Source organism: Rosa rugosa, chromosome 5 (assembly GCF_958449725.1).
Source record: "Rosa rugosa chromosome 5, drRosRugo1.1, whole genome shotgun sequence".
Classification (NCBI taxonomy): domain Eukaryota; kingdom Viridiplantae; phylum Streptophyta; class Magnoliopsida; order Rosales; family Rosaceae; genus Rosa; species Rosa rugosa.
The window spans coordinates 35,963,035-35,975,614 of NC_084824.1; the positions used below are offsets into that span (position 1 = coordinate 35,963,035).

Here is a 12,580-nt window from a genome sequence, read left to right on the forward strand (position 1 = left end):
TTTTTCAAAGTATAGGTATGAAAATTAATAGTCTGGAAAAGTTTAGACACTGTTTGGACGATTTTTCCAATTTTTTAATGAATTATTTAATGAAATATTCAAATAATATATAAATATATTTTTCGCGTACTATACGGAATGTCTTTGGATAATTACAATGGTACCCTTGAGTTGTGAGTCATTGTGGTCAAAGGAAGAAGATAAGGAGGCTCGGGAAGGATAGAGGCGGAAGAGGAAAAATGTTTGTGGCAGAAAAAAGCGCCATCTTTAACAAGCTCTCCCCCTATCTGTTTGTGAAGAAAAATGGCAGAGAATTCGGAACCATATTAGCTAAAAGGAGAGATTTGCAACCTGAAAATCCAAGTACTCAAGGAGGAAAATTCGTCTTCCCCCCATTGAGGGTTTCGAATACAATTCTTGCTAGGTCTGTGGTGGCTGTGCTGGGATTAGGATTCATCGATGCAGGGTAATTAAGCATGCTAAATTTGTTGATCAAAATGTGGTAACTTTTTTATATGGATAATGTAGCAGGAGTAATGTGCAGGTATAGTGGAGACTGGTCAAGGATTGGAGTGATCTCAAAAGAGATTGAGGACTTGCTAAAGGTTGCTGCATTTCTAGTTGTTCCATTCTGTTTGTTCCTCATATTTTCTATCTCCAAAGAACAGGAGGATTGAATTCACTGAGGTGGGCTCTTGGGTACTTTTAATTGTAAGACGAACTGTGTTCTCATGCTGAAAATATATTTGTGGATTTAAGGTTTTAAGCTGCCTCTTGCAATATTTGTCTGCATGAGGTGAAGATTGGTAATGGTTTTTGCTTGAACACAAAAGTAGTGCGTGCACTTGTTACAAACATCAGAATAAACACCTACATATAAATGGTAAATACAGTTTGTGGTGATCACTTTCATGTTAAGATTAAACTGACAATTCCAAAGGAAATAGGGGACTCTGAGTCTGAAGAGATCAAGCTAGGTTAACATTTCTAACCTTGCTAGCCATATTATATGGAATAGGCATTCCTGATCACTTAAACACGCATCAGGAGGAGATCCCTCGTGTTCCTCTTTCTAGTCTTGCAAGGCTACCACAAAGGTTGGGATAGTTTCTCTTAGGCAGTTAGGTGGTTAATACAGTTACTGGTTTGATAACAGGAGAGGATTAGAAACTTTCAGTCTTATCTATGACCCTCTAGCTAGAGTGAGAGATGAGCAATCTTTGATGGTGAATCAAGTATTGACTGATTAGAAAGCTCGGGATCTTTCTGTGAAATATTGATACTGACCATGATAGAATGATGAATCGATGATGTCGAATAGTTCTTTTACTTGAGATCTTTGTTCATAATTGCTGCTATCCTCTGAGGCGATAAACATGATTACTACAGCCAAAGGGATTGGAATTTGGTCTCTTACTCCCCTACTCCTCTTTAGGTATAGAGCTTAATTTCTCCTGGAATTGTAACCATGATCAATGACATTTCTGTTATCTACTGTTTTCCTATTTTACTATAGGCCGGGAAGCTGTACATGTGCATCTCAATCTAAACTTGGCCAATACCTCTTTGGTGGTTTCACATGGGTGCTTGAGGCATTGGTGTATTCACTCGAGCAGAATTATACAAGATGCAAAAACCTGTAGAAGCTTTCTCATTATGTGCAATTACTTCACATGACTACCAGTACTACTCATTACTGAATCAAATCATGCAGTACTTGACAAGCTGGATCAATGCATTAGCATTTGGCAGAATGACAAAAACAGAACACGACGTGTAAGTTCCACAAAAGACATGTATGCTATGCCTTTGATCTATTGATTGCCGAACATTTGCTAGCTTCAAGCACATGTGCAGCATTCCCATTTTGAGTAAATTGCCGAATGGTTCAAATGTACGTATTCATGGTGTGTTTCAACAAACACAATCTTCGGATTTGATCGCAGCATAACCATTTTTACTCTCATTTTAACTATGAACACGAGATAATAAGAGAGCTGGATCACCTCTAACAATTAATGTAAGAGTGCCTTAAGATGAATGTGTACCAGTTATGCCAAACATTCATATGGTTCAGTTGACTTTCTAGTAGACAACTAGCTGCTTATCATCACTTTGAGAGCTTGGCACCAGTACTATGAGTCTATGACATTGGGGTAGGAGACCTCCTTTATTTCTACCACATTAGCAATTTAATTTGGGTTTTGGGTGGGTTTTCTACTGAAATTGTTTGGGTGCACCATAGCAGTAATTTGGTATCGATATTTTATTGCCTTTTCGAATCCACTAGCAATGACCCCCGCGCTTTGCCGCGGGATTTGTTGTTGCTAACAATTTATAATAATAAAAAATATGAATGAAAATGAGTTGATTCTTGATCAAAGTGATAGAATAAGAGTTTCTTGCCTCTAAAAACGTTTTCGAGTTTACAAAGGATATCAACGCTGCAGGTTTGCTTTTTTCTGTTTTCTCAAATGTCGTATGTAAAACAGCCACAATCATAAGCTAAAAACGTAAATTGAAAATGTTATAACCGTACAAATTACAAAAGTGATGTTTAAACCAGACGTATATTTACAAATTGCAAAATTGAAGTTAATCTCTGGAACTGCAGGGAGGTGACTTATGACTGACCACCACTTGATGTGCCTTTGGCAATGATTTTAAGATTCGAACTTCCCATTGAAGCTCCAACAAACTGTGAAATATAAACAGTTAAAAGTTTGAACTGAAATTTTTTTAATATATGGAGAAACTACAGTATTTCATCTTAGCTTGGAAAAACTTTTGGGAACTACTCTAAAAGGCCAACATTAGAACAGCCAGAAACAGGTTTAGTCATATGAAAAATGCATCACATTTATGTGTTAGAAACTGAAAGGGTGTGTGCTGTTATATGACATTGCATCATACATTCTGATATGAAAATTCAATAGATATAACTTTTACCTTCGAAATATCTGGATGGTCAAGCTTATGCCAAACAACAACAACTTGCTGAAACAACGCCCCAGGAGCAGTAGTTGTAGCAGCAATGGCAATATTGTTCTCACCCCAATCCAATATCTATAAGCGAAATAGCTCACCATGAGAACATTAATAAAAACAAACACAATCACCTGGTGCCTGAGGTTTCATTATATAATAATTCAAATACGACCACTTTCTTGCATATTTTAAAGCTGGTAAATGAAACATTAGACTTACACCACACACAATCACACAAAAGAAACATCTTGGATGGCTGTAATCAAGACTCAAGGTACACCATGGGATAATAAATATTAGCATTATGCAAACAACCTAGTTCAATATGTTCTGCAATGGAATCCCACAAAGTTATTTGCTTATTTACTGGAAATTAAAATTTCAAGGCTTTCTTAATCGGAAAATCTAACAAACCAAATCTTCTACTAATCCTAGCCTGATAGAGATAATTTGACTCAATTTGGAACAAACAGACCAAAAATATATCTATCTTTGTATTTCATCTTTGCTTTGATTTGTAAGAGCACCCTAAGATGGTTGTTGAGAATCAGAAGTTTAACAGAAGTGAGAGGCTAATTATATAGGGTATGGGAACTACAAACTTACAAAATTAAAACTAAAGTATCGCCAAATCCAAACAAAGGCCTGCAAATCGCAAAAACGTAGACGTAACTCAAAAGTTTACTCATTTTAAATACCAAAGAAAATATAAAAAAAATAAAAAATAAAATAAAATAAAAAAACCATGAAAACAAAAATATGACAAAGATATGGTTTGACATGAACAATGTAACAAAAAGTGTGAATATCGATCAGCATTTGGCAAATCAAAGAAAAAGGGATAAAGAAAAGCAACAAATTTGACGCAGAAACTAAAACTAAAACTAAAACCAAGCATAAAATCAAAGTTGAAAAACAATAAGAATGAAGACCGTCCATGCAATTACTAAAGCATTAACAGTTCCACACCCAATAAAATCTAAGATATCAGTAAAATCCTGAAACAGAAAGAAGCAACAAACTTTCAAGTTAAAAGAGTACCTTCTGAAGCTGAAGAAAAGCTCCTTTTCCTACTCATGTCCTTGAATCAGCAAAGCTAGGTGCACTGCAGAAAACACTACATTTTGTTTAGGGAAATCAGATAGAGAAAGAAAAATGCCAAAGAACCAACTATCCACTCACCAAAACTCCAACACTGAAAAATTTCAATCAGCAAAGCTGAGAAGTATCCAAATCTACACAGAATACAGAAATCCATATCAAAATACCTTTCTAGGCCAGCAGAACACCTTGGTATCCACGATCAAGCCTCCGATGGCAACTCCCCCCCCCCCCCCCCCAGTGATGGACCTCGACACCAAAGGCTGAAGCTTCAGCTTCAGTTCAAACCTAATGTCAATTGTGAAGCTGAATGTTAATGCATCATTTTGTAAAGAAGTGATGTTCTGGTTTAAGTGTTACTGGACCAAAACTAACAAACTAATAGGCAATGAAATTAGAAAGCAAAAATGATTACACTTTGAGAGCCCGCGCTTTGCTGCGGGTAGTATAACTGCATTAATTGGTTCTTGTCACTACTTCCAAAGCCAAAAGCCACGCTGGTTTTGATGTGTCTGGATGTTTGTGGACATCTTTAGTAGGTTTGTTCTTTAGGTTAACTGTAGGATGGCCTTCAGAAGGTGAAGCACCATCTATATATAACAAACAAAAGAAAAGGTCACTAAGTAATATGATCAGAAGTGAATATCAAAAAACTAATAAACCATTGAGATGACAGAACTTTTAAACTACATTTTCAAAGAAGCTACTTTAGAATCACCAGATTACTATGATTAGATATTAGGATGCTCAGGCTCATTCAAAAAAGAGCATACAACCCTTGTTCACACTTTTAGCATATATATTTTGAAGCTGATCTGGGACACAGAAAAAATGGTTTTAAATTTTTTCTTTCTACTTAGATTACTATAATTTTCAATGAAAGGGTCTATGGAAAAAATAAATACCTTTTTTCATATCTGCTAGAGCATCAGCCATGCCTTTTCGACCTGCTGTGCTACTCCCAGCTCCACCTACAGCAGCACAAAAATGAGCTTCTTTATATTTTGGGTGAGAACTGAAAAGGCCAAACAAAACAATGATGAAATTCACACATCATAAAGCTAGTTACAGATAGGTGTTCAATAATCAAAAACCAAGATATAAAAGCTCTTTTGGGCAAAAAATCTAATGAACCATATAACTTACCCTTCTATATACATTAATATCAAGGACAATCTTGAGAAGATCAGCAGCATGTATTCAGTACAGCGTTCCTCTTCTTCTTAATTGCCCCTAGCCTCACCTTTATGCTCCTTATATCAGATTTGCTGCAACAAAAAGACCCAAAACAAAACTTAAAAGAAACAGAAAACCAAACTCTACATAAACTTGGACAGAGAGACGAACTGGGTTTAAATTTATCATTAAAAGCCACAGTCACAATATATGCTGACGAATAACAAAAAGAAAAGGGAGTGTGTCAATAACATCTATGAGGTTCCAATATCTTATCTAATGCGTACGCAAATCACTATGGTTGAAATTTAAACTGCTACACATATTTACCTCCTTATGATCATAAATAGAAGCAACAAACTTTATTAAGTTATTATTAAGGCTAATAGGTATCAGAATGTATACCACATCAACTGGAGACCCAATAGATACCAGCAGTTGGGAGATTTTCGGCCAAACCTGGAATTTTTAAAACTATCTGCATAAGTATGAAGAAAACAGGGCTAATCTAAACAAAATTGAACATCCCAAATTCATTTGCACCACCCAAAACTGCATGCACTGAAATTCAAAACCAATCAACCAAATAAGAAGCTTATCTGGAGCTCAATCCATCAAAGATCTCGGATTGCTCAAACGAATCCCCCGATTTGATCAAAAGGATGCCAGCTCAATCGGATATTCCAATTTGACCAAATGAGCCCAATTTCTCAAATATCACTTTCTCTATGGGTGCCAGCAATCTCTCACTTTCTTTATCACTCTGTCCAATTCGATGGAGAACCTACCTGTGCGAAGCAGAGGGAGAGCGAGAGACAAAACAAAGACTGAGGGCCAATGTCAAGGCTGTAATGATAAAGAAGGCTTTCGAACGGTACTTGAAACCGGTCCAATCGATCATCGAGGTCTCAGACTTGGATGTCGTCTACCGGGTTAAGACCAGCAAATCGAACTTCTCATTAAGCAGCCCGTAATTGAGGGAATAGATTATAGAAGGAAACGTACAGAAGATTATAGAATGATGGCATCCTGTAATTAAAAGCAAACGGGATACCGAATTTCAATTTGTAAACCGGATTCGAATTTTTCTTTCTAATCGAAAATATGTGTTTCTGGGTTTACAAATCCTATTCAAGCTTAAATTCAATTGAAATAAGAGACCCACAGTTTATCAGATGCATGTTTTAAAGAGAAAAAGCCAAAAGAAAGTGATTGATTGATGATACCAACTCAGTTTCTATGGAGGTTGACGTTGATCGGAGATCGCAAATAGTGGAGGAGCTGGAGTCGACGTAAATGGAGAGTTCCCGAAGCCACTCGTGAGCCGATGTTATGGGTTATATACCCAGACTACGAATGGTACGAAGGTAGATTGCCAGAACAGTGATTAGATAGATCTAGAATCTGATAGATATTCTTGGCCTTTTCAGTCTCTTCTGCTCAACAACATGAGTCTGAAAGTATAAAAACACCAAAGCATAAGAACACAATCAAACGATGCAAACATGGCAACCCGTAATTTTAAAAAAAAGGAAGGGCAGAAGCGTCATTTACTTCGGGCTCGAATGAACAGTGAAACGCGAATGAACAGTAGACGCCCTTTAGATTATAGATAATTTGGATGTTTCACTTGAAATGGAGTCCATCTTAAATCAGAAGTTAGGATAATGGGGTGTCGGCCTCATCGGTTATAAATGTCAGGTCAAAACTAAGGCTCAATTTGGTACAGTTTATGCTGCTCAAAAAGCTACGTAACCTAAATCAGTAAGGATAATGGGGTGTCAGCCTCATCAGTTATAAATGGACAATACTTGGCTGACTGGGGCTGGTCAGCCAAGTATTGTCCGTTATAAATATCAAGCCAAAACTAAGGCTCAGTTTGGTACAGCTTATGTTATGCAAAAAGCTACTTAACTTATAAATTAAGTTGCAAAAAGTGTTTAGTGAAATTAAAAATTAAAAAAAAAAAAAACTTATTTTAAAAGTTGCACAATTAAGTTGCTACTTATAGAAGTTAATAAATAGCAACTTTCATAAGCTACTAATTTAATATTAATATTTATGAAATTACCTCCGCATTTTATTTTTTCATTATTAATGAATGAAAATGTCATGCCCCGAATTTCAAACACAATAATAATACAATTACATCAAATACAGAGCACCGGACGTGATGGTTCGGACACCAATACTAATTAGCTGAGAAATTTTCCTTAAACAAAGGCAACCAACGATGTCCCGAACCCACAATGTAAATACAGACTCGTTCTTTAGAGTCACATATTACATTTATCAAAATTTACAAATTAAACTGAAATATCAATTCAATAAGTAACTGCACACACTACACTCATTACACAGCGGAAGACTAATAAGTGCGTAGCACAATTGGGTAATAAACATACCACTGCAACAGCAAGGAAAATCTACGGCTTCAACCACGCTCACCCTAACCTGCAGGATAAACCCCTACACTATGGAATAGTGCACCGGCTTGCAAACACAAACCCGGTAAGCTTTTGCAAGCTTATATGAGTAACTCAAAAACCAGCAACAGAAACAACATGCTTAAGTCCTCTCAACCTATCAATCAATAAGCATATTTCACAGCATCAACTATCAATTCCACTTATTTCAATAGCATGCATCAACAAGACTACTCATAAAGGAATCTATATACTCATGTCTCAATTTAGCATTCAAATCCATGATTATAGTCCAAAACAAAACCCTTCAAGTAATGTTTGAATCATATTTGACGCTCAAAGGCGGATTTCCAAATCACGATATCCAAAGTCATGGTAATGCAACTCAAGGAATCAATTCACCCAAATGATAAGGAAAACAACTCACACTTTGATTCCTTAAAACACGAAATAAAGGAGAACAACTCACGCTTTGATTTCTTTCAAATCGTAAATAAAAGAAAGCAACTCACACCTTGATTTCTGTCAACACGAAATAAAGAAAGCAACTCACACCTTGATTTCTTTCAAATCGTAAATAAGAGAAAGCAACTCACACCTTGATTTTTGTCAACACGAAATAAAGAAAGCAAATCACACCTTGATTTATTTCAAATCGTAAATAAGGAAAGCAACTCACTCTTTGATTCCTTAAACACATACTCATGAGTTAGAAATAACCTCGCTCCGTTACCCCATGAGATACACTGGCAGACAGACTAGAGTTCTAATTGAATAGTAACCACTCGTCCGGCCAAAGACATGATTACTCGATATACTGCCAAAAGTCAACTTGTGACATTAAATTCTCGGGCCTCTCGGTCCCTCAGAGTAAAACATTTAAAGAAGCCGCACAGGACTCAAAATGTTACACCATTCTCAATGCTTTTCAAAACAATTGAAATCAACATTTCCACAATCATTTGTTTTCCGAAAAGCCACACCACAAAACAATAAATGAGCATAATCATGCATATTGTTTTCATCAATCAACAAAATCCACAAATACATATATATTTCACGTAAATATATATATATATATATATATATATATATATAGTCATTCACTCAGGAATGCCTACTAATACCAACTATAGTTTGCAGTTAAATAAATAACTCTCAAAACGATAAAAGTAACTCCGTTCGTAAATAAACATTGTGAGATTACTCACCTCTGAATCCCGCTGCATCTTCACACACAAATCGAGAGAAGCACTAATCGCCATAATCCACTCAACACACTTTCCACGTACCTAATCACATCAAGGTCACATCTTAATACTACTTATGATACGAAAGCATTTAATTTCAAAGCTAGCGATTAAAGTTTGAATCCCCAAATCGAACTACAACCAGAAAGTAACGCCAATCGAGGCAAAACCTCATCTGAGACCACCCAAAGTCTCCGGAATACATCTACGATCGATATGTCAAAACCATAAGTCGATCGAACGCTCAAATCCACACGGATCGAATAATCGAATGGTTCGAAACAGTAAAAATCATAACATATTCATACGATCTCCAAAAATTACATAATATATATCAAAACGCTCGTATCGATGAGTAGATGATAAATAACACAAGAAACCGTCCCTTACATGGCTGGAACGTCGCCAAAGCGCCGCCACAGGAGGTGACACAACCACCACGATCACCGCCAGCCAAAACTTAAAACCAACTTAATCCAACCGTCCAAAATGTCAAGAACACCAAATAGAACAACTTTAATACCTGGGTTTTGAACCAACTCAGCCTAGATCGGCCAAAATCAAGCTCACAAGCCGAGGATCACTGTTCACATCATGTTGAACCAATTCCCACGTAAATCGCTCCAAACAACCACCAAGGATTGACAGGGGAGGCTCCTATGAACTCAACAAGCTTGGTCTGAAGCCATAGGGTCGCCGGAGCTAGGATTTTCGACCGGGTCCGACTGCACAGCACCACCGTGGTTGGAAATTGCCGCTAGAGGATGCCACAGGGAGGAGCGCACGGTGGAGGCGAAGAGGTCTGTGGTGGTTTCGGGGCTAGAGGTCGCCGAAAAAGCTGGGTCGGGTCGGCCGGGTAGGGCTGGGCATAAGTCGGGTCGGGTCGGTTTGAGGCCCAAACCGACACCGATTCATAGTTGTCGGTTTTGGATTTTTCAGGACCGAAACCGGTTGTAGAATGTAATGGACCGAACCTTCAGTTGGGCCGAATATTCGGGTCGGGTCGGGTCGGTTTCGGGTTAAACCAATTTAGAGTTTTTGACCCATTTTCGAGGCCCAGTTCATTAATATTTTAATTTCCCTGCTTTGTAAGACTTTTTCTGGGGCATTCTAAAGGCCCATTTATGAACACCTAAGATTTCAACAAAATCCAAATTTCAAAAGTGCAGCAGCAAGACAAAATATCAGAGTGCATCAACCTAACTAAAGACTAAAGTGCAGCAAGCTAATAAAACTCCATCAACCATACTAAGAAAAGTCCACCATCAGTTTGAATCCTAATAAAAGTCCATCATCAAGAACAAATAAAAGTCTTTAAACCAATCAAATAAAAATGCAGCAACTTAGTTTGGAACAGGCAGCTGCTTTCACCCATCACACAGTCTCTTCGAGTAGATCACCAATATTTGTTATACCAGAATCTGCATCATATTCACAATATCAAATTTCAAGTTTTCAACAATCAAACAGAACACAAATTTTAAAACGACAAGAACAAAACTGAAGTAATTTACCTGCTTCCATCTTTTCAAGCTCGGCGTACTGCTCCATTTCAACCCTAATGGGCTCCTTGAACAGTGGCTTACTTGTAGCCCTTAACCAATCACTTGAGCAAACAAGTGCCTCAACCATTTTAGGGGTCAAACTTGCTCTAAATGGATCAAGAATCCTTTTTCCAAGACTGAAGGCGCTTTCACTAGCTACTGTTGATGCAGGTACAGCCATAACATCTCTTGCAATTTGCGATAGAATGGGAAATCTAGCACAATTCTCCTTCCACCAATCCAACACTTGGAAGCTTGGGTTTGAAGGGTCCTCCGATGGCTCCAGCAGGTACTTATCAACTTCATTCCTGATTTCAACGACATCTTTTTCCTGCCTAAGCTTCATGAACTCATTCATGCTTGCAGCATAGCTGTCGTGTTCAACCAATATTGCAGTTTCAGCATCAAACTTTGGCTGAGTTGCAGAGATAGACGCTTGTGCCGCCTCTGGATCATTTTCAGCATACTCAACGAAGAGCTGCAGAAACATGCTCTTTACTTCATTCACCATCGAACCCACCAAGGACTTGTCTTGCTGCAGTTTTGGGAAAAAATATTCCATGTACAGCAGCTTGTACCTACAAAACATAAAACAGTGTAAAACTGGAAAAATATTCCATGTCCAGCAATATATCAAGTACCAAAATAAAAACCGTACCTTGGATCCAACACCACAGCTATCAAAAGGATTTTGTTAAGCTCTTCAAGCCTCCCCCAATATTTGTCAAACTTCTTCTTCATTGAAATCCCAATGCTCACAAGCAATGGATCATCACCTTGTAAAACTAAAATCGTGCAATTAGTTATGCTACTTTATACAAACAGAAAATTTAACAATTAAAAAACAGAAATAAATGAAGTAATTTACCTTGAATACATTTGTCCAACTCTCCGATGATGGTGCACATCCAAAGCAATGGCTGGTTTGCGGTGACAATAAGTGTCCCACTAAACTTGAGAGTTGCATCATAAAATATCTTCAAAAATTTGACCAGCCTTGCAGCCTTCTCCCAATCAAGACCAATTGGAGGTCCATCTCTTTTCTTCCCACCAACCCTCTCATTGAAATAGGATTCAAACTGTGAATCCTCATCCTCCAACCTTAGAAAAGCTTTCCGGTACTTTACTGCTATGTCTAACATGAAATAAGTTGAGTTCCATCTAGTGCACACATCTAAAGGCACTATCCCACCCTTGTGGTCAACTTTTTCTTGAGCTGCACACTTTCGGAACTTTTCCAACCTAGCTGGACTTGACCTAATGTACTTCACGCAGTTCCGAATCGAATCAATTGAGGAATCCAGCTCCTCCATTCCATCCTTAACAATTAAGTTAAGGATGTGGCAGCAGCACCTCATATGTAAAAACTGCCCCCTCAAGACCAACTCTTTCCAATTTCCTATCTTTTCTCTCATGTAATCTAAAGCCACTTGATTAGGTGAAGCATTATCGACGACAATACAGAAAACTTTCTCTATTCCCCACCCAATTAAACAAGTCTCAACTAGCTGCCCTATTGTTTTGCCCCTATGGTTTGGTATCACACAAAAATTAAGGATTCTTTTGTGCAAAACCCATTCATCATCAATAAAGTGAGCTGTGAGTACCATATAGTTGATATTTTGAATTGAGGTCCAAGTATCAGTGGTGAGGGATACTCTCTGACCATAAGTGGCTAAAATATTTTTGATCCTAGTCTTCTCCAATTGATAGAGATCCAAAATATCTCTAGCAATTGACCTACGGGACAGCAGCTTAAACTGTGGCTGACAACTCTTCATGAAATCAATGAATCCCTGTCCTTCAACAAAGCTAAATGGTAGTTCATCCCTAATTACCATCCTAGCACAAGCTAGCCTTGCCACATCGTTATCAAAAGATCTCGCAATTAACTTCCCCCCATTATCTATCGAATCAAACACTAAATTTTTCTGTTTTTTAGCGGGAATGTAAAGAGGACACTTCTTACACTGATATAGCATATGATTTTTCATCGTACTCGTGCCGTTGAACTTCGAGTGGCATAAGTAAGTCTGCGGACAGTAGTTGCATTTGGCCTTCGGCTTCGCCATCTTTGAACCATCAGGATTCATCA

The 12,580-nt window shown here is 37.7% G+C and overlaps 2 protein-coding genes and 1 long non-coding RNA gene across 12 annotated transcripts; 2 read left to right on the plus strand and 1 right to left on the minus strand.

The window, feature by feature from the left end:
• The first annotated feature begins 49 nt into the window (after positions 1-49).
• On the plus strand, positions 50-816 carry LOC133709223 (uncharacterized). The gene is made up of 2 exons (XM_062134885.1): positions 50-466; positions 545-816. Exons 1-2 carry the CDS (start codon positions 240-242, stop codon positions 675-677), a joined length of 360 nt encoding a protein of 119 aa, XP_061990869.1. The 5' UTR covers positions 50-239; the 3' UTR covers positions 678-816.
• Positions 817-2,501: 1,685 nt separating this feature from the next.
• LOC133709224 (uncharacterized) lies at positions 2,502-6,834 on the minus strand. 10 transcript variants are annotated; one of them, XR_009846170.1, is made up of 10 exons: positions 6,820-6,834; positions 6,492-6,719; positions 5,671-6,294; positions 5,236-5,357; positions 4,995-5,060; positions 4,505-4,679; positions 4,257-4,377; positions 4,030-4,093; positions 2,950-3,066; positions 2,502-2,698 (listed from the first exon to the last, which is right to left on the minus strand). It is a non-coding gene; the product is annotated as an uncharacterized LOC133709224 (long non-coding RNA). The 10 variants fall into 10 exon arrangements; XR_009846176.1 differs by lacking the exon at positions 6,820-6,834 and adding an exon at positions 3,595-3,633 and having other exon boundaries at positions 6,492-6,718; XR_009846175.1 differs by lacking the exon at positions 6,820-6,834 and having other exon boundaries at positions 5,671-6,053; positions 6,271-6,294; positions 6,496-6,717.
• A 3,459-nt stretch (positions 6,835-10,293) lies between these two features.
• Positions 10,294-11,187, plus strand: LOC133708498 (uncharacterized). Its single transcript, XM_062133961.1, has 2 exons — positions 10,294-10,774; positions 10,852-11,187. Exons 1-2 carry the CDS (start codon positions 10,503-10,505, stop codon positions 11,084-11,086), a joined length of 507 nt encoding a protein of 168 aa, XP_061989945.1. The 5' UTR covers positions 10,294-10,502; the 3' UTR covers positions 11,087-11,187.
• Positions 11,188-12,580: the final 1,393 nt, after the last annotated feature.